We start from the raw sequence: 21,202 nt of genomic DNA, 5'->3' as shown, positions 1-21,202 counted from the left end.
AAGAGCGAGAGATGGTGCCATGGGGATTGAAGGGGAAGCGATCGACAGATTGATCAAGGTGCTGATTGGCCCACACTACCCTGGCTCTTGACTCCACGCTTTGCCTCGTTGGGTTGTGGCTGAAGCCTGTAGCGTCCCTTCCCCGGATCGCAAGGAATGGCCTGTGTTCCACCAACTTTCAGGCCAACCTGCCGGCGGCAAGCCACGGCAACTGCCATGCTTTCACGTGTGGAAAGAAGCACCAAGGTAATTTCATTCCACCAGGCACGCGTATGATAGTCAATCGTAAGGATTTCCGGATTTTAGGTAATACTAGGCCAGAGCATAGGTAGGCGCCATCATGTATATGTATAGTGCTATAGGTATTGGCTAGAAGCAATCCCATCCCGTAGCTATTTGGGATGTAAGTGCAACACAGACTCAGCTCTGCAATTGTCCAGGGACCATTCTGAGCTCTCACAGTCACCCTAAGCCCCGAGATATCTCGGTGGCCCACAGGCTACTGCTCGTGCTAGATTCCCAGACCAGATGCAGAGTTATTACTTACCTACTCGTATTGGAACTGTCTCGCATCGAATCTACCTATCTTAAATCTGAGACAACATGGTCTGGCTCAACGGGAGCAGGGTCAAGCATCCTAGCGAAGGGAACAGCGCGTTTGCAGCCACCATGAACTCTGTCTCCTCCGTCCGTGCGTCGTGAGATACGTAGGTGGTCCATCATGTGCAGTGGTTATTGCGCCTGGGCGCCTCCAAAGACCGCTGCCCACGACCAGTGCCGTCGATCTTGTGCAATAATACGATGGGGCCCGCCGAGGAGCAGCCTCTTGGCTGATCAAGCTTCGGATATTCCGGGCTAGTCTACGATCATACATATTAGTAGCATGTACGTGGCCCGAACCCTGAACAAGACACTGGTGACAAGGTCTCAAGGGGAATACTTAGTAGTAGACTTTTCCGTCTAGCTGCATAGGAGGCTTATGTACGGACACAACTTAGATAAGGTAACTTGGGTAACTCTTCGTAGGACTAGAGATGCTGACAGGCCTCCTTCCAGTGGTAGTGGTACGGATAGACAAACCAGGCACCTACTATTAGGCAGTGTACTCGTACAAGCACACCGTCGATTAATATACCCCTCCTTCAACGTGGCTCTAATATTGATCAGTAGTAATAATACTGTGTTATTATTGGCAGCGACACTGCCAAGCGTACGGCCTGCGACACAGAAGAGCATAGTCTGGGCAGTCGATCGACCAAGGGTCCTCTTCCATCGCGCCGCCAGGACGTGCGGTACGAGCATCTTCGTACTTCGTACCAATTCTCGACCATCAATGCAACACCTTGCCGAGTCCCAGGAGCGTCGCGTGAACGGCACTATTAAGAGGCTGAGAGCTAGTAACACTAGTATGAGTACCCCGACCCCTGGCCGCCTTTACACATCAATGGACATTGAAAAGGCTCACCAGTCCATTGCCGCATTCCTGCGCCCGACTCAAGTCTCTCTCAATCGCTCAGCGCCGCGAAAACCGTTACGAGTCGCCACCGCATGATTCTCGCTTGTCTCGCCTCCAGTTTACCCCGAGGAATGAGAGGCAGCGGAAGCAGCGAGCTATTCCGCGAACAAACGGGGGTGCAGATCCTTTACGAGTATCCGTACTTGTACTCGGAGTATTGCCCAAGCAGTGTACAGATAATACTTGTACACTTCGTAGCGGTGCCCTCATCCAAGGTTCGGCCGATGGGGGTAATGCGTGTCTGGACTCAAGAGAAGGAGGCACTGTGCTTCTTCTTGGCTAATCGCAGCAGCTGCATACAGTGTGGTTTTGTGATTCTTCCAGGCAGTGCACCGTGCGGAGCGGAATGTGGAAAACAAGGTCATGGAAAGCTCCCGGCCCGCCTCCAAGATGCAGCTCATTGCGGGGAGACACCACCAACAACTCCAGACAGCTGCGTGCGTGCGCACAGGAAGCCTTCGCTGCGACAACACGACTTCCTCCGGCCAGGAGCCCCCCAAGTCCCAACCCTGCTAGTATTAGGCACTACTACCCTGTACCTACCTATCCCCAACGCCAACAACCTAGACAGTGAAATCCACCCAGCCAGCCAGCCATCCCCGGCACACCTCTCTCTCTCTCTCTCGCCCCCAGACAAGACCCTGATGGGCATGCGCCGCGACCGCGCATCCCCAGTTGCTCACCGTTGCTGCCCTGCAAGGCCGAGAGCCCCTGCAAGGGGATCCCGCCGAGCACACACAACTGCGCACGTTGGCACACAGAGCTCTCCATTGTGGCGGCATCTGCCGGAGCACACGGTGCCGCTCCACATCATTCTGCCCCCCCCCCCCCCCCCTCAAGGCCAGATATTATCGAACCTTGGGGGCGGCGCCTACTTTTTGATGTCCTTTGAAATCATGGTGTCCCGTCGCCATCCTTGGGCGTTGCGTGCGCACGTCGACCTACCTGGGGGCCGAGCAGGCACGAGCAAAATACACAAACCAACGCTCCAAAGAAAAATTCAAACGTGTCTGCGTGAATTGTGAAATGGTAAGCCAAATGCCTTCGTGGCTTACATCCCAAACTGCAGCCACGTCTTGGCTGGTGCGATCCCAGCTTCAAGCTACACTAAGGGGAGGTCGCAACTCCGCGCCGGCCTGCTGCCATGCTGAATAATAACGGTCCTACTGCTCTCGTCCCTGCGACAGCAGCACCCGCATTGCATGTATGCTCCCATCCTCTCATCACCTCGTCCGCAGGCGTCCACCTGAAACGCTCATCACATCTGAATATGAGGTAATAGAGCCGCAGATGGTTGACACGACTTGGCCGACCTCGGCCTTATAGCTGCCCACCACCCCTGGATCCCTCATCCAGAAGAACGGGAACTTGATCCTGTGGAGAGCTGGATCCGCGCCAGAGCCCAAACGGGGCACCCAGACGCGGATCAGCGACATCCGGACCCATCCATCACTGCTCTAAAATCAAGCTTGTCCTACGGTTATGTACGAGAATGTCGTTTGCTGCCCCCCAGAGGCTGCCATGCTGTCTCCTCATGGTAAGGTGGGATTGTTTGGCGGCATGGTGAACTGCTATTACCCCAACCAAGCTTCCTTTGGAGAGCGCGTACGTCACGATGCGACGCTGTGGGTGGCACATCCCTCTGACAAGCAGACCCGTAGGAACCGTTCATCCATATCGGGAAGCTATATCTGTTCTATGTATCTTACTAGGAGCATCCATATGTCCCAAAAGAGTGTACCAGGTCAAGAGGGTGGTCAAGTGAATATTAGCTATGTTTTGTGCTTCTTATTCTAAACTTTGATCAACTTCAGCCGCTCAACTCCAAGTAAAACGTTAGACGCGCTTTCAAACAATATACAGGCTCAGGCCAAGCGCCTCTTAACAGCCCTCAAAACACGACGGCAGCCTCACTCCTCTCCAGGTGTCGAATAGTCGGCGCTTCATTCTCTCCCAGACATCAGTGGGTAGGGGAAAACCCTTCATTGCAGCTTGGTCTGACGCTGTTTGCATTAGAGCAATGTCATTTAGCAGAAAACGTTTCTTGCTCCAAGCTCTGCCATTCCATTTCACCTGGTCAATCTATCCGCCAGCGATTTGGTGGTCTCGGAATTGAAGAATACCCTGCATTTCTTCTCGTTGCTTCTCAAAGATATAGGCCATCGTACTAGGCTTCTTCAGAGGTAAGGGGTCATAGAGCGCCGGGCCAGAGCAGCAAGGTACTTGGTGACTATTTGTGTCTGCTCCAAACATCTGCCCAACCCACTCTATGCAGTATTCGTCTGATGGGGAGGCTTCTTCCAATGACTCTGGATAGCCCTGGGCCAGATACTCCTTGTGAGCTGCCCAGCCCTGCTTTTCCTGGCTAAAATAGCCCGAGTCTTGTGTATATCTACAAGCTGGGAGGGTAAAGTTCCGAGCGGTACCGCCAGGTCTTTGGACACAGAAGTATTGCGGTGGAGATTCTTCTGCGTATCCAGAGTCCTTCTCCATCTGAGCAGGAAGAGGCAGGGGGGAGGAGCAGTGTCTTTGCGGTTGTTGTGTCTCGAACAGAGGTGGGTTAACACGCATCGCTCTAAAGGTGGCGAGGGCGGGAAAATAGAAGAATTCTGTTGATATACTGTCACAAAATGACGGTGAACTCTCTGGGTCGTGCCCTCGATAACAATTAACTGTGGCCATCTGAGCTGGGATTGGGCTGGACTGAGAGCCAGATGGGTTATTTTGGAAATTCATATAGGTCTTCGGACTGAATTCCTTTGCCAAAGGGTTCAGTTGACTCGTTTTGACATCCTCGACGGTCGTGGTTTGACCTGCCCCAACCATTCCTCCAACGGTATTTCCCAGTGTGCCACCAAGGATTTGGTCTAATATGCCGAGACAAAATTCCGGGTATTTGGACTCGAGGGTGTGGATGAGCCGGGTGGCTCTGGGGAACTCGTCTGGATACAGGACCCTGAGGAACACTGCATGTGCCATATTGACTCTTTTCACGGGGCGGGGATAAACTGCGCTCGAGACCATCGGACGACCTTGGTGATGGGAGTGGCCTACGACATGGCTAATGAGTTTGATCCAGGTCAGTCTGGACTCCTCGTCCCACATGTAGCTGTATTTGTTGAAGATATTTCGAAAGTACTTCCATTGGCATTGGTAGTACGCCCCAGAGCTGAACGCTGGGATTCTAGGGTATAGAAAGGTTCCTCGGCCGTGCCTGACACCAAATTCGGGCGCCATATTTGAGTCTGGTTGTGTCTAGAGGTTGTCGGGTAGCCTCGAATAACGGATACGAGGGGCGATCGTCTTGGTTCCGGCGGAGCAAATGACTTGAAAAGAGCGTGGGTTCTAGAAGTGCTCCCAAACTGTCAGCCTGTCCTGTTTAATTAATCTCTCGAGCTGACCACTGTACATAAAACGAAACACTGTAATAAAGGATTCATCAGCTTCCCGTATTGATGCCGTGAAGGAGCGGCTGGTGGTGCACCGTGAGATGTGTTGGGGATGAAGAACCAGAGTCATTAATAGCCCAAGGCTGGTGCTTCAGCTAGAAAATTCCTCTCGCCAGTACTCACCTCCTTCCGTGGGGGCACAAATTAGATGGGAGAGGCAGCTTCGAGTTTCCTGATACTACTACTTGCGTAGCCTGACAGGTGCCTGCCTCCTACTGCAAGACAATCATTCCGTGGACGGATCATGGACATGCAGATACCAATCACAACCAGTCTTGTGTGTGAAATTAATGGCATGCAACCCATGCGGCGTGTTGAAGTCCACCTGTTTCTTTCTCCTTCTGTCTACAGTATGCAGCCGATAGCAAGCAAAGCCCCCACAACACGTCAAACTGTTTATGATCCCCAACGGCGAAGCCTCTCCCTTGTGAGTCCCAGTTTCGAACGTACTTGTACATAAGTATGCGTGCTTCTCCCCTTGGGATGGAAGAATCTCATCTCTTGTCGCAGTAACTGGGGGATATGTCCGGTTAAGTGGATGGGCATTCCCCAGCTTTCAGCATCGCATAGATCTTGTCGCTCTGCGATTCCAGCCTCCTAACCTCCTTGTCAACCCTCTTGATCATACGCATAGCATCGGATATTTCCTTATCTTGGTCTGTCTTGCGGAACGTGTCTTGCGTCTCCATTGCGGCTTGCTTAAGCTGCATATTTTGAATGTGTCCCTTGAGATGATTAATCTCTTTCTTCTGCTCGTCCACAGTGTCCTTGAGGTCTTTCAATGCTTGAGTCTTGTGTCGCAATTCCTCCCTCATAGCGCTCATTTGTCCCGAAAATATATCGGCAGGCTGAATCCTGAGGTCCTTGAAACCACAGGGCTGCGTGGCCACGATGGACTCAGACAGCTGAAGCGAGGGAGGAGCGGCTGGTCTCTCAGGGTCATAGCTGGAAGCCCCAGGTCCAATATCTGGACTTGGTGCCGAGGTTTGGGACCCAACAAATGGATGCAGATACCTGGGGTCTAGGGTATTTCGCTCCCTCTTCTTGGCCAGAGGCTCGGAGTCGTCGCTGTCGGATCCCTCATCGCCCAACGCGGCCGGCTCGCCGGTTCTATTATTGCTGCAGGAAGCCTCGTTGGAGTCGTACACTCCAGGGCGGAAACCTTGGTACCTCTTTTGTATATGACGGTAAAGCACGGGGCTGCTGAGGAACCCATTCTTGTCAAGCTCTTGGAGAATGATGACATGAGCCCAAGTGAGTTCTCCTGGTTTCTTCGCCCCTTGAGCAATATGGTGGGTTGACAAAGCAGTGTGGATATCACGCTGACGCCTTGCCTGACACACGAGATTACAGTATGCCTCCCGAGACTTTTTATCCCAGGTATTGTTGAACTCATTCCAGATGTCTTCGAGTCTAATCCATCGTCGTTCGTCCTCAGATCCCTTCTCGAACAAACCCGGCATATTCGGGTAAGAAAGATTGTTAACTGGCTTATAGGAGGCCATGATGGATTAATACCGAGAGATAGGCAATCTAGGTTATCGTTGGATATCGTAGGGGAGTGACAAGTATCGCCTAGTAGGGGATCCGAATAACGCGTCCTCTAAATGATTTCTTTATTAGCATCGTAGTTAGATATAAGGCTTAAATAACTATACCTGGAGGAATAAATAGATCAAAATAAAGTGATCCTGATAGAATATAGTTGCGTAATATAAGCACGATATCTCGAGAATGATAGATGCGCTGGCGTGCGAAGGGATGAGGGGCTGCCTACGCGTATGCCTCCGCGTGATAGAGAATGAAGAGGGGAGTATCAGAGCGAAAAGATTTCTCCTTTATGTTTCGTAAACGTGACGATAAATTAAACTACTAGGCAGCTCGCACCTTGCTTTCTAAGTTGCCAGCTGGCGGCAGCTGGTGACAGCTGACCCCTGATAGTTCCCGCTGCACAGCAGGCCTGTATCTCCGGGCGCTTTACATCCCTTTACCAGACTTTACAACCGATCCCGCGCGTCCTTGAGCACTTCAAACCTCTTCGTGAGTTTGATACGCTTGGAAGATACTTCTGGATCCTCCAAAGCTAACTGGGTAATGTGCTTGTCCGTCATGCCGCCGACAATGTCAGGAGTAAATATAGAAGACAGTTCCCGCATGAGACATTGCTCGACAACCAGGACGCCGAAATCGTCCACAAACTTTCTTATGGAAACCCTATAGTATGTTTCCATTATGTCGATCACCATTGTGACTGCAAAGGCTTTCATGTTAATGACCGTCGGAGTGCCGAGCGTTTGGGGTTGGGCCATTCGGTTTTCACCCTGAAATTCTCCGTTTCAATGGCCCATCTCTCTGTCTGCTCTTGTCTCTCAATTTGCGTCATTTGACAGTCGTCAATGAAAAAGTGGCTGTACGTGATGGGGTGGCCCGTCAAGTATGGTGCCAGGACTTCATCCAGCTTCGCCTGCGCCGATTCTTTCAGCTTCATTAAAATAGGACCTATGATTTCGTGAGACATGCGCCGTCTAACTTGCTTGTCTCCAGTGACAGCGCTGAGTGCTATCTCGACCACACTTTCTATCTCTGCCACTACAATCTCAAGGCGCCTTTGAGCAAGGTGCTTCCAGGGGAGCGATTTTTCTCTCAAGAGCTCGCCAACAGCGCCAGCATTAAACGTCCCTGGAAGCTCGTACCCGTGGTTCCATTGAATCATATCCAATGCATGGCGCATATAATCGACTCTTGCAATCTTTCTGGGATTTGCTCTATCTGAGGCATTCCTCAGGTCGTCGACGACATGGACCGCATGGCCAATGGTGGCGAGTTCCTTGGAAAACCCTATCAGGTTCTGGAAAACCCTGGCTCGTAGCCGTGTTTCATAGATATTTCATGATCCACTAACCTCGAAGAACTCGTGATCGGAGGGGTAGTCACCCTCAGCAGCCGCTTTGACCAACCGGGCGAAATCCTGGCTCACACGTAACAGGTACTGTTGCTGGTCATGAGCATTGTCTCGCTGATGCCCTAGTTGCGTGAGCTCTGAGGAGGACAAAGACATACTAGCCTCAGCTTCCAAAATAACCCCGGGCAATTGTGCAAGATTGAGATCGTGGAGGACCTTGCTCAATTTCCCCTTTGTGGCATCGACGCCCAACTGGCTGGGACACAATGATGCCCAGACGCCCTTGGAGAAGAAATCCTTCTCGGAAGCATTGCGTTGTTCCTTGGTCGACTCTCGCATCTCAAAATCGCGATTCTTGACAACATGCCAGCCCAGTCTAAGAAAGACGTCTTCGTTTTTGATCAGGTCCAAATAAGATTGATCACTCACGGATCCGGCATCAAGGGTATCGGGCTTGGTGATGAGCCCAATCGTGCGGTTTCCTTTAGGATCTACCTCAAGAGCTCGCTGTATGACGTTCTGTAGAACGAATTCGTTCTTTGCCGGGATGACAGCTAAGATGATGCTGCGCTGCTGCTTCATGTATGACGTTACCAGAGTCTCGACCCATTCAGAGTACGAGACAGATTGGTTCTTGTTGCCAGATATGAATAGGCCCGGGAGATCAACCAGTGTGAGGTGAGGCTGCGTTCAAGAGGAGTGTTGAATCCGAAGGACATCCTTGGAGAAGGTCTTCTCCGCATTATCGAAGACCATGAATTCTGGGCGTCCTCGATGACGCGGCCAAGATCTAATTCGTCAATTCTCCCTTCAAACTTAAAGTCCGACATCCTCAGCATCTGCTCTGGAGTGCGGTCTGGACTCGGGCTAATGGAGACGGCGATCCTCTGATCTCTGTGGGTGGTCCTGCGCAGGACCAACTCGGTAGCAAAGCGCGTGCAAAGAGAATCATTGACAGGGAATGGCAGGCCAGAGATGGCTTCGAGAACAGAGCTCTTCCCAGATGACTGATCACCACAGACAACATCTGAGGGGAGAGAAATGTATTTGCCGATGCCCTTGACGTGTGAGGAGTCGACGATGTCAACCGCCTCTCGATACTCTTTGCTGAGAAGGCTATCGGTGGCGGCGGAATCCATCTTGTCCGGCGCTCCTAGGATCTAGAATATGGGTTATTGAGTCTCCTATACTCCATATTCAAAATGGGGATAGACGAGAGTCCTACCGGGTTCGAGTTTGGTGAGCGCAGCGAAGTGTTCTCAACGTGGTGCGTACTGCGTAACTTGCAAAGAAGAATAAAGAAGGATAGGTCCAGAAGTGAAAGGAGAAGGGAAAAGGCGTATGGAAAACATTCTCCAAGGGGAAAGAGCAGTGTATACATCCATTAGAAGACGGCAGCCAGAGAGCTGACAGGAAGTTGCCGTCGCACTCAAAAAAAAAACCAAAAAACAAAAACAAAAGGAAGCACCTAGAAGGGGCTTGCTTGGTTACTACTATTAGTAGGTAGCTACCTATTTTAGATACAACCCAACTGCCTAGCAGTAGGTGGTACTAGGTATATCTACTAGTAAGGTGGGTAAGCACGAACCAGCAAGTATACTGTCTTCGGTCGTCGTTTTTTCATCACTATAATTTCGAGAATTGTTATCTTAACGACTATCTTGTGTTATTTCGAGCTGTGAACCCTAGAATTGGTGGTGCTACGTGCAGAGGCAGTATACATATAGAAGCTCTTGCGGTGCTAAAGTGGCTAGTATTGGGCAGTTTTAAAGATTGTAATACTTGAACTTAGACTAGACTTTTAGTTGGGAGCGTCTAATATGGGCTAGTTTCGATCAGTACCATGCAACAAACACTCATTTGTTTTAAGACTTAATGCTGGTGTATTGGACAAATAAATATAAAAAAAACTATCGTTACAATGGACAAGTCATCAGCACACCTAGCGCCAGTGAACCCATCTTCCCAAGACCGCCGTAGCGGCATGTCCAAGCTCGCTGAAGGACAGTTTCCCATCTGATTTTATGTAGGCTCTTCCCCACCTCGGCTTCATCATCATTCTAATAAATCATCCAACAGGCCACAAATATTCTTAAATCTCAAGGCTGGGGGTCTGGCCCTTGACACGGCCAATGACTTGCGAGGGCGCGTACTTGGGGATGACCTCGTCGTCGTGCAGCATCTCGAACTCCTCAGTGGCGTCGCGGCCCATGAAGTTCATGATGGCCTGGGGGCCACCGGGGTGGTCGTCCAGCCAGTTGGTCAGGTCCATGACGACACCCTTGACAACGACCCACAGGTCGCCCTTGGTGTTGTGCTTGGCAACCTCCTCGAGGGTGTACTCCTTGTCGGGGATGGTGAACTCCTTGGGGTTGTTGGGCTTGGACGCCGAGGCGGCAGCATCCGTGGCGGTGGCGGGGGCGGCAGCAGAGGCCTGCTGGACAGCACCAGAGCCGGAGGCACCGTTGGCCCACTCGACGGTCAGCTTGCCAGGGGCAGTGGGGTCGAGGTGCAGGGAGATCTGGCCGAGACGCTGGGCAGCGCCGGCCTGGCCCTGCAGAGCCTTCTGGAAGAGGTAGTTGCTGGCAGTGTCACCGGCAACACGGCCGTAGACGACGCAGCCGAGCAGCGAGGAGCCACCGAGACGGTTGGCACCGTGGACACCACCAGCCAGCTCACCGCAGGCGAAGAGACCGTCGAAGGGCTTCTTGTCCTGGTTCAGGACCTGGGCCTTGTCGTTGATCTCGATACCGCCCATGGTGAAGTGGAGGACGGGCTCCATGAGGGCGACATGGAAGTCGTCGTTGATGTCGACGGGCAGGTTGTGGAAGAACTTCTTGCCCCAGGGGTCCTTCTGCTTGCCGTCGGCAATGGCGTTGTAGGTGGTGAAGGTCTTCTGGAGGTGCTCGGGGGAGCAGCCAATCTCCTTGGCGAGCTCCTTGCCGGTCATCTTCTTCATCAGGCCACGGCCAGAGTAGTGGCGGGTGTGGAAGTCGAGGACCTTGGAGGCCTTGGAGTTGAGGATGAGGCGGATGGGGAACTTGCCCTTGTCCTTCTCCTTCCACATCATGCCGGAGACGTAGTCACGATGGCCGAGCTCGTCGCAGAAGCGGTCACCATCGGCGTTGAGGAGCAGACCGCCCTCACCACGGAGAGCCTCAGCAGCAAGGAACTTCCACTTGGAGCCGGGGTCCTTGGGGTCGACGAGACCAGTGGGGTGGACCTGGACCTTGTCCATGTCGATGCCGTTGCCGCCGATGGCCATGACCATCTTCTGGCCGTCACCGGTGGCGTGGGTGCCGTTGGTGGTGGCCAGGCCGAAGGTGTCAGGGCGGTGCTGCTTGAGGAGCGAAGAGTCGCTGAAATCGGCGGCGTAACCACCGGTAGCGAGGACGACGGGGCCCTCGAGGGTAGCGGACTCGCCGCCGAGCTCGTAGGTGACACCGGTGACCAGGTTGCCCTCCTTGTTGAGGCCAGTGACGCGGGCCTTCTTGATGATGGTGACGCGCTCGGGCTCGGTCTCGGCGAGCTCCTCGAGGCGCTGCATCAGGGCGTAGGTGATGGCCATGCCGGGGAACTTGGCATCATGGCCACGGTGGGTTCGGGGCTGGGAGTGGCCACTGGGAGGGAGCAGGTCAGCTTTGAGGGGTCCAGATTCCAATGGGGGGCAGAATCAACATACCCTAACCGGGAGACGAGGGTGAGGTCGAGGTTGAAGACATCCTGAAGCCACTCGACGGCGGCGGCGGACTTGTAGGTGAGGACCTTGATGAGGTCGGGACGGGCCTTGTCACGGGCGGACTTGAGGGTGTCGTCGTAGAACTGCTTGACGCTGTCGGCAATTCCAAGGTCGACCTGCGTGCGCGTCAGGGCGCCGTTGATGCCGGAAGTGGCCTTTGTGGAGTTGCCGCCGAAGAAGCCTGCGCCAAAACTGGTCAGCACCTAACGGTCATGTGGGCAGAGAGCCGAGCCGTTGAGCCCAGCGCCACACGCATGAGCACAGCGCAGCGCAGAACAGCAGCAACTTACCCTGCTTGTCGAGCACGGTGACATTGCCACCGGCGAGGTAGATGGTGTGCGCGGCACTCAGGCCAGAGACTACGGACAAAGGTCAGCTTCCGGGACAGTCGCGCAGCGCAGCGCAGCAGCGAGCTCAAAGGACCGAGGCATGACGCCATGGGCGGATGAGCGGCTGGGTGCTGGTGGGAGAAGGATGACTTACGGCCGCCGCCCACGACAATGACGCTGGGAGCCATGGTGTATGATGGGATGGGGAATGTGGGGGAGGGAGGTGAGTGAAGAGCTAGGAGTATGGAGAGGAAGGAGAAGAAGAAGAGAGAATTATCGAGTCGCGTTGGAGAGTTTAAAGGACGAAACGAAGGGAATGGTCAAGGTTTCGCCGAGGACGTGGGGACGACCCAGGCCTCAAGTGAGCCGAGGCTCCTCCCGCAGTAGCCGTCCACAGTCGCGCTCCACTGTTTGCAGGAGCACTTTCAAGCACTGCACCTCACCCAGCAACCAGCTCGCAGCAACCAGCTCGCAGCCCTGGCGGTTGTCTGCCGTCGGCACTGACACGGCTCTGTGACCCCTGGACGCGTCTTCTCTTCACAGGCATTCACTGATATCTTGTTTTTTTCTTGGCCTCGCTCTCCAAGCATCTTGCAAACTGTCTGCTTGCGTGCTTGCTTCGTCCCTCACATTATACGGGGCCCCGAGGCGCTCTACAAGTAGCATGTGGCGAATTGGCAACGCTCGCCGAACCCGTCCCCGTGGAGCAAGTTGGCCACCTGACTGGTCTGCCGCCATGAGGCAGGCCGTGGAATAAGGTGCCGAAAATGATAAATTCACAATATTCGCAACTTCAGTTCCATGGACCCTCCGATGTACATAGTAGCCGCATTGTAAAGTCCCGGCGCCCTCACGGATTGCGAGGAGCTGGCCTCCATTGCACCTCGGAACAGTGGCCGAGGCCTGGTGCGCCTGGAGTCGCAGTGGCTCACTGAGAGTCCCGGGTTCTGGCTTCGCCCTGAGCTATGCCGACTGCGGGTGGCCATCGGCTAAAAGGCCTGCCGAAGCAGCAGCATCAGCTGCGCCAGGACCAGCTTGCATCTAGCCCACCCTGTATGTTTATGTTGGACATGAAAGGACAATGCCTCCGGTGTCCTGTTTCTGACCTGATATCCAGAGCCTCTTTGGACTGCCTAGTTAAGCCAATCGCATGTGCATCATGGTCTGTCCAACGCCCCCCTGACATGTGAAAGCCTGTTCGCTCAACTCTGGGGCCCCTCCCCCGCGAGTGACTGGATGCTGGAGCCTGGCTCCCACGCCCAGGCGCTCCTCCCCACAACCGCCAATGATGACGCCCTGGTCATCTGACCAGCACCACGCCGTGTGAGCAGCATTCCACGCCCATTGATTGGCCCGTTCCAAGTCCCCATGCTAGCATGTGAAAGCTCATGGCAGATGGAATCAGGAGTTGCCCGTGCAGGTGGAAGAAATTCATATGCTCGTGAATTTTGTTGAACTCTGTCGACCGACTATTATAACATTGAGCCCTCGCTTCTTGCTCTTTATGGCTGTCATTTCCGACATGCCGTCGGACACACGTGTCGGTTATGCCTACCTGTGGATGTACTTACCGTTGCTAGTCAAACAGTCAAGAGTCGAGGCTTGCGTCCTCCGTCCTCCGTCTCCATGATTGCCCCGGATCGGAACCGACCACCATCCATCATCCCCCAATCCTCACGGATCTCCTCCGACCAAAAGCACGAGCGCCCCATTGCTCCGTACAGTCCGCGATACCGGGGTAGTATCACCACCCAGCAACGCCATCAGTCTCCGGCATCAGGTCTTCCGATTATAATACTACCGCCAAACCCACAATTGGCTCGAGATGCTCTTTTTTTTCCCACCCCAAGGCCCGCAGTTCCCGCAACACCCGCAATCATGTCCCGTCGGGAGAGATTGTTGCGAATGTTGCTATTTTTGCCTCCACTTAGCGTAGGGGCCGCGACTTGCGATTGAACCCTTTCTCTTTCCCCAGCCGCAATCGCTTCTGGCTCCAACCCCGTCTCGCGCCTCTTCGCTTATCATATTAGGTATCGATCCTGTTGGCAATGTTCGAGGTCATATTGAATGCGCGTGCGTGTGCATCAGAGGAAGCTGCTGAAGGTGGCCCACGTTGGGGAGTTGCTCCCTCCTGCATACCTTACGAGGGAAGAAAAAGACCCTTCGTCAATTGCTCAGGACTCATACTTTATTGCTTCACACCAGCCTCGAGAAAGAACATGGACCTCTATAAAGTCCACAGAGGCCAGGCGAAAAGCTCGGGATGAAAGAGAATAATTGTCGTCGTAGTGGCGCGTCTTGCGCGAGTAGACGTTGCGGTTGTAACTGTAGAGCATGGTACACTACCAGGTAGGCTGGTGTGGGGTCGTTGGGCCAAGGGACCTCGCAGTGTCTGATGTCATCACCACCTGACGAATGGTATGTGCCGCCACACTTGACCCCCGAAACCATGACGAACGCCATCCATTCCTTCAACCTCCATTCCTCCAACTCACCGTCTCCCAAACTCCCCATCATGAAAACACTGCCATCTCTTCTATTTCTCTTCATCTCAACTCTCACCGCCGCCTCGCTCCCGCCCCAGCAACACCCCTTCCCCGGCTCCCTTCCCGCCATGCCTCCCCCTCCCCCACCCGACAACGACGACGACCCAAGCCACCAACCCGCCGTCCGCCTCGCCGACGTCCTCGGCACCCAGCGCTCCCTCACCACCTTCTCCTCGCTCGCCCGCCTCCACGCCTCCACGTCCTCCCTCCTCGCCGACCTCTCCACCAACACCACCGTCCTCGCCCCGCTCAACTCGGCCATCGACGCCCTGCCCCGCAAGCCCTGGGAGGACCCGCGCGACTACGGCGCGCTGGGCGCCGGCGCCTACGAGGGAGAGGGCGGCCGCGACCGCGCCCAGCGCAACCTGCGCCGCTTCGTCGAGGCGCACCTCGTCACGCAGAGCCCCTGGGAGGGGCGCGCGCGGACGGTGAGCGGCGGCGAGAGAGAGGGCGAGGGCGGGGACAAGGGGGGACGGGAGGTGTGGTGGGAGTGGAGAGGGGATAAGAGGGTGGTGATGCCGGATGGGGTGGAGGTCGAGAAGGTGGCGAGCCAGGTTGCCAACGGAGAGCTGGTAAGTCTTTTGTGTTCCGTTCCCCTCTGCGACATGGTCGGGATGGGTTTGCTGACAATTTGTGCGGTAGTGGATTCTCAAGGGCGTGCTCAACTACGCCTAGTGGGATGATGATGATGCGACATGAGAGACGAGTATTGCAATGAGACATTATCAGAGGAATCCAAATACAGCGGGACTGGTACAATTTCTAATGACTTCCTTTTGGTAACACGGTTAAGGCACAGCACAGCAAGGACATCTTGTCGTTTATGCGCTTAGTAGGAGCTCGCGAACATTTCTCACGGTAGAAGTAATCTGATATCTGTACACACGTTAGATACTACTGCAAGTATAAAGCATATCGTCGCGGCTCCAGTCGTCACAATATGCACAACGCAAAGAGTCCAATGATGGTTGTCTAGGTCGCACTGAATTCCGTGTATGTATATCAATCTACTCCGTACTACCATATTAAAGATAAATCCCAAAGCACACAAACGCCAAGCGCCGTCCATGCCATGTCGTCACACACGTTGGTATCGTCAACGAGCACGTTCCCACAAGCATCCAATATTTTCTTCCAGAAAATCCCAACAGTCGCAACCTCCAGAACGGAGGGCAAAGGGGTCGAAAAACGAATGGGGTATGTCGGATTAGAAAAGACCCAAAGCCATTAGCCATGAAGACGGCTCCACTGGAGTCCGTCGCGATACAATAACGCGAATTAGAAAGCTCCAAACCAACCCGCGTCTAATCCAACGCCCACGGCAATGATGCCGGTAATACTTTAGTGGAGAGAAGAAGTCGTAAGAAAGTGGTATCTCTGAAGAAGTTCAAAGGAGAATGCGAAAAGGCAAGAAGGGGAATTGGAGAATTAGATGAAGAAATTGTTTGAGGTTGGATGTCAGAAGATGGTGTATCATTCAACCTTGACACGCTTGGTTTCGCCGGACATGCCAAGCCCCTCAGCATGCTCATCGTTGTCGAATTCGGGGCTCTTGCGCTTCGCCGCGCCGGCGGCGGTAGAAGCGGTAGTGTTGCCCGCGAGAGCAGATGTGGTCACCGCCGTATTGTCCTCCCTCAGGAAGCTGGGGCCAGATGGACCAATCGGCGTGGCAAAGTTGAGTGGACTGGGGAGGGTGTTGTTGTCGGTAGCCCGAAAGTTCCAATCATTGTAGAAGCTGCTGGGGCTGGGAAGAAACTCATTTCCGAGAAAGCGAGACGGGAGCGCTGAGGCGGGCGTGTCGGCGGTGACACTCTGCTGCGGCGGAGGTTTCGCGAATGGGTTCGGGGGGCCAGTCGCGCCTGCAGAGAGAAGCGCTGACGCAGAGGGGGAGGGCGGGGGGAGAACAATCGAGGAGTGAGAGTTGTGACGCTGCAGGCCTTGCGAGGCACTCTCCGCCGGGCGGGGAGAGCTGGACTCGGCAGTCGCGCTTCCGGGCTCAGAGCCACCATCTCCGGGGATCTGAACAGTAAGACGCGGTCCTCTAGGGCGTGCCCCAGCGCCAGTCTTAAAGCTGTCGGAGCGAGAGGGCGGAGTGAAAGTCGTATCAGGAACGGACGAGGCCGAACCGGCACGTCCTTTGGCTGGGCTGGTCTGGCTGGTGGGCTTCTGTGGAGGCGAAGCTGTCCTTGAAGCGGCAGCGATGTCAGCGGCATGAGCACGGGAGTTGGCAGCCGCTGCCGCCGCCACCGACTCAGATTTGATCGGCTCGGATGCAAAGGACGCCAGGTGCTGGGATAGGATGGATCGGTTCTCCTCAACCGGCGTGAAGATGCTGTGGGATTTGCGCTGGGGCAGTTTCTTGATGGCGGCATCCGTGTTAATTAATGGTGGTTGCGGTGCCAGCTGCGACCTGTCCATCAGCTCCCTCTTGGGCTCGACAGGAGGGGGAGGCTGGGGATCTTGCAGCCGGCCCTCCGGCTGCGGCGGGGTCGTCGAGATCTGAGGAACATGGTGCTGGGGAGGCTGCGGAGGAGAAAGTTCGGCACGAGAAACGGGAGCAGCGTGTGGCGGTGGGTGAGTCGTGTAACCGGGAGGCGCGGACGGGCGGCGCTCTTCCATATAAGCCTGCGGCTGCTGCTGCTGCTGCTGCTGCTGGTGATGCGGGGGTCCCTGGTGATAGGGGTACTGAGAGCCATGCTGAGGTGCCATCCCTGGCTGGGGCTGGGGCGGGTTGTAGATGGGAGGCGTGGGCATGTAGGTGATGCCAGGGTGGGCGCCCTGGTGCGCCATGCTGGGTCCCATGCGGCGCGTATCGTTGCGAGAGCCTGGGCGAGAGACCACAGGGCCCTGAGGAGTGTGGCTTCGCTGCATCTGGTGGTGAGGGTGACCGGGGAAGACAGCGCCGTTGGGGATAGGCGGGGAGGCAGAGGGCGTGTGATGGCGGACCTGGGGGAATTGGGCGTGGGGCTGGCCATGGTATTGCGGCGGCATCATCTGAGGCTCGAGGCCCTCGGGTCCTCGGGGAGGGGTGGCGTCGCCGTCCTCGTCGTCATCATCATCGTTGCCGGCGTTGAAGTCGGAAGGGCCCTTGTGTTCATTAGGCCCGCCGTGCTGGCATAACATTAGCATTGACGCCTGCGGGTTCGGCCGAGAGGCAAGCTTACAAACTGGTATCTGGAAATGAGATCGCGCATGTCGGCCGAAGAGTACTCGTACAACTTCCTGTTGTTGCCAAAGACAAAGACAGCAACGTCGACAGAGCAGAGTACGGAGAGCTCGTGGGCCTTCTTGAACAAGCCTCCCTTACGCTTGAGGAAGGTTCTGTAGCGCGCGCGTTAGTCAGTGCTGTGTACAGTACCGCCGCACAAGGTGCTACCTACACTGAGCGATTGCGGTCATCCTTGATGGCCTTGATCTCAATCTTCCGTCGGCCCATGTTGGCGATGGGTGTCCGCGCGTAGCGATCGAGGTCGGGAAGTAAAGAGTGCGGTGCCGGTGGGCAATGGACGGAGCTCCGTCGGGTGGGTGACGAAATCGGTCGCGGAATCAAGCGGCGAGTGGTCGCGCTAGGTTACCGAAGGCAGCAATCGAATCCAGGTCGGGGAGGGATTAGAAGCGAGAGAGAAGATGGTTGGACTCGTCGCGAGACAGAAGGGTGTTGTGGCAGCGATGGTATGTCGGGTCCAGCAACGAGGGTCTATATCCGGAGCCGAGGTATCAAGTATGGATATCCCAAGACCAAGACAAAGGAAAAACAGACAAGAAAGGAAATAAGAAAGGGTTTGGGTGAGGTTGGTGGTGATGGTGGAACAGTTCGGGGGGAGGATGGTGTTGAGGGCGCGGGGGGGCCGGATGCTTATGACCAGTCGGGAGACGTGGGCTGGACGAGGAACGATGCCGGCAGAGAGCAGAAGCTGTGTACAAGGCGACAGGTGGTCGCGATGGTGTAGCTATCGCGTACTTGGTGTTGCAGCGGGAGCGGTGCGTCGGTGGTGCAGGGCGATGGGGCTGAACCTGGCGTTGGGGGATTCTAATAATAGATGTCGGATCGTGCTTCGTCGGTGTGTGGAAGGGGGAGAAGAAGGGGAGGGAGAAAAAGGGCGGCGGCGGGCGGCAGCCTCCACGGACAGCGAGGCGGGCTGCCAGTGTGCCAGACTGCCAGCGACTGAGGTGACACTCACTCTCTGCCACTCTTTGGGGGGGGGGGGGCCCTGAGCTTGGGCCGCTGTTGGCGGGGCCCTCCCGCTGCAAGTCAACTGACATGGAGCCCTGTTTCGTCACCAGTGGTCACCACCTAAAGCACCAGCCCTGTGCTGTGCCGCACCGGGGGCCGTCGACCGCTGAAGGAGAATCATCCACCACCATCGAGTCCACCACTGGCAGGCCACCACTGGCAGGCCACCACTGGCAGGCCACCAGCACCCACATTCGTAGCTTCACCTGGCAGTCCTAGCATTAGCCCATGGGATCTTTCTGCTCACTACCGCCGACATTTTAGCTTTGTAGCCATCACCTCACGAATGCTTCAGCATGCCACAAGCTCACCCTCGCACAACGGGGCAGGCAAGTCGTCAAATTTTTTCTTTTACCTGCTACATACCCCATCCGGCCCCGACGCAATCTCCCGCTTGTCTCCCTCAGAAATCATGAACCCACTGAGCCCGAAGAACAATAAAATGACGGTGGGCCTTTGATAGTACCAGACGGCGGGACAGGGTCAGTGCTGTCCCCCGATAATACTCGTAGTGAGACTGTGAGACCACCCGCCGCGGCTGTCGGCTCTGTTCGATGCCGTTCAACCTCCTAATCTACACTGCACCCATGTCCAACCTCCATCAAGATGCAGGCAAACTGCACCTCTTCCCCGCCCCGAGTGGCAGTGCTGGCCCTGCGAGCCCGATACACCGCGGATCAGTCGTCCGAGTTCATTGATGGATCACCCAGCACAGCGCAACCTGCATCAGAGATCATTGATCTTGGCTTCGAGGAAAATCAAGGACAATGCTTCGGTCACACGGTCTGTTTCAAAGTCTCGTCGAGGCCCGGCGTCGCACAGACTGTCGCTCCATGAAACCGTCCGTCCCCTTCATGGCCCAATGCGCATTGGTTGTGCACAATTGCTGGGGGTCCAGCAGGGAAACTTGCACCGTTGCTGAAAGCCCGAAAACCCCTCCCCCTTCAGCCCTGCATCTCGACCTTCCCCATGCAGCAGTGATCGAATCTTACACAGGGCAGCACATCTCAGACATGATGAAGATGAGCCGCCTGCCGTCATGATGCTCTCACCTCAACCCGCAGAACACCCCCAAAGCGCGACAACCCCCAAGCCCAACTGCCGTGGGAGCCCATGGCCAATGGCGGGTTGTAGCAAGCGTCCCGTATGTGCTGTGCCACAACGGCTTCGACATCAATCACCCTCGCCCTCCTCCCCTCAAGTTCACAGCCCCAACAATGGCCTGCAGCGGGCCTGCATACAGCCAACCAGGCAGCCCATCCTCGACTCGGCCGGCAGTCGACCCTGGAACAGAAGACGCACGTCCGTCATCCAGGGAGTCACACTCGCATTCCAGTATCCTCGCAGAATCGCGTACAACACGGTCAATCAACCGCCTCCCGCGCTTCCACCACGTGGGAAGCACATGCCCTCCCCTTGATCATCCCGTCTGAGCCCCAAACGACCTCGTCAACGAAGATCGTATTCTCGAATCTTTGACCTTCCACGGGCTCCTATTGGCTTCCTCGCTCATAATTAAGCGCCAGCGCGCTTACTAGTTAAGACAGACACGCACGCATACACGACGGGACGGTTATGTAGGCAAAGCCATGTGCATCGTGATTCGATTCCCTATCTCCGGTTCGCATCCTCCCGATCATTGCCTGATCCGGAGTTTCTACTATTACGACTGGGGTAGTCTCTCGCAGCCATTGCTCGTTCGGTCCTACTAAGGCCCTATCTGTACTGCTCGTATCACCTAGTACTAGCACGAAATGTATCTGTCGCAAGGTGCCATAGACGTAGTCCCGGAAACCATAATTCCACTTTCTGTATCACATTATCCCATCCAGTCTTAACCCCAGACTATTACTAGTACAAGTAGGTATTCACCAACAGCTCAGCCAAGCAATGTGAACAATAAATCCACCATGCCGGCAAGTCCGCCAAAGAGCAATGACCATCTCGCCCTTGCATCAGCATCAGCCGAGTCGATCCAACCAACTGGAACTCATGCAGTCGTTCACCCAACATCATACTCATCCGTACATCAGTGATCAACCACACACAATTGAGGTAAGCCCAGCCATGGGCAAGCATCTCTCGAGTACGACGCGCATCACGACATGTTCGCATTGCACGTACAGGAAGCAACTACACAATTGCACTCGGAGCAAGCCAAGGCCCAAGCCTCCGCCCGTAAACTGTGAACTCACAGCATGCTGCATGTCTATTGGCCCATCCGGCCGTTTGGGCTGCATCGATTGCTATTTATAGCTGTTCCGCGTATGCCGACTCGGACCATTTAGTCCACATTTCTCGAGCCCCGCAATGGAAAATGGGCCTAAATCGTCTCTTGACTCTTCTCCCTTTGGTCCATCCGTCCGACAAACCCCATCCCCTCTTTCGGTGAGGGACAAGACGACCGCCGTGAGCACGGATATGGCCGTCCCCGTCAGGGCTGCGAGGTCAGCCATGCCATACCACCTCTCCTATCGGTCAGGTCCG

General features: G+C 55.1%; 5 protein-coding genes across 5 annotated transcripts; 1 reads left to right on the top strand and 4 right to left on the bottom strand.

Annotated features, from left to right (window-relative positions):
* Positions 1–5,495: 5,495 nt before the first annotated feature.
* ACO1O0_003914 (uncharacterized protein) lies at positions 5,496–6,470 on the bottom strand (the record flags this gene model as incomplete). Its single annotated transcript, XM_083193357.1, has 1 exon — positions 5,496–6,470. The coding sequence occupies one exon, from the start codon at positions 6,468–6,470 to the stop codon at positions 5,496–5,498; it is 975 nt and encodes a 324-aa protein (XP_083050305.1).
* A 492-nt stretch (positions 6,471–6,962) lies between these two features.
* Positions 6,963–9,006, bottom strand: ACO1O0_003913 (dynamin family protein; the record flags this gene model as incomplete). Its single annotated transcript, XM_083193356.1, has 4 exons — positions 6,963–7,179; positions 7,380–7,813; positions 7,868–8,551; positions 8,647–9,006. 4 exons carry the CDS (start codon positions 9,004–9,006, stop codon positions 6,963–6,965), a joined length of 1,695 nt encoding a protein of 564 aa, XP_083050304.1.
* A 953-nt stretch (positions 9,007–9,959) lies between these two features.
* On the bottom strand, positions 9,960–12,123 carry OSM2 (FAD binding domain-containing protein; the record flags this gene model as incomplete). The annotated part of the gene is made up of 4 exons (XM_083193355.1): positions 9,960–11,487; positions 11,550–11,787; positions 11,897–11,965; positions 12,090–12,123. 4 exons carry the CDS (start codon positions 12,121–12,123, stop codon positions 9,960–9,962), a joined length of 1,869 nt encoding a protein of 622 aa, XP_083050303.1.
* Positions 12,124–14,450: 2,327 nt separating this feature from the next.
* On the top strand, positions 14,451–15,156 carry ACO1O0_003911 (uncharacterized protein; the record flags this gene model as incomplete). The annotated part of the gene is made up of 2 exons (XM_083193354.1): positions 14,451–15,053; positions 15,124–15,156. 2 exons carry the CDS (start codon positions 14,451–14,453, stop codon positions 15,154–15,156), a joined length of 636 nt encoding a protein of 211 aa, XP_083050302.1.
* Positions 15,157–15,954: 798 nt separating this feature from the next.
* RLM1 (MEF2 family transcription factor) lies at positions 15,955–17,917 on the bottom strand (the record flags this gene model as incomplete). The annotated part of the gene is made up of 3 exons (XM_083193353.1): positions 15,955–17,592; positions 17,646–17,802; positions 17,862–17,917. The coding sequence occupies 3 exons, from the start codon at positions 17,915–17,917 to the stop codon at positions 15,955–15,957; spliced, it is 1,851 nt and encodes a 616-aa protein (XP_083050301.1).
* Positions 17,918–21,202: the final 3,285 nt, after the last annotated feature.

The sequence above is a fragment of the Amphichorda felina genome (assembly GCF_050947745.1).
Source record: "Amphichorda felina strain 45539 chromosome Unknown scaffold_4, whole genome shotgun sequence".
Classification (NCBI taxonomy): Eukaryota; Fungi; Ascomycota; class Sordariomycetes; order Hypocreales; family Bionectriaceae; genus Amphichorda; species Amphichorda felina.
Note: the sequence above shows the minus strand (reverse complement) of the source record. Positions and strands in the feature narration are given on the sequence as shown.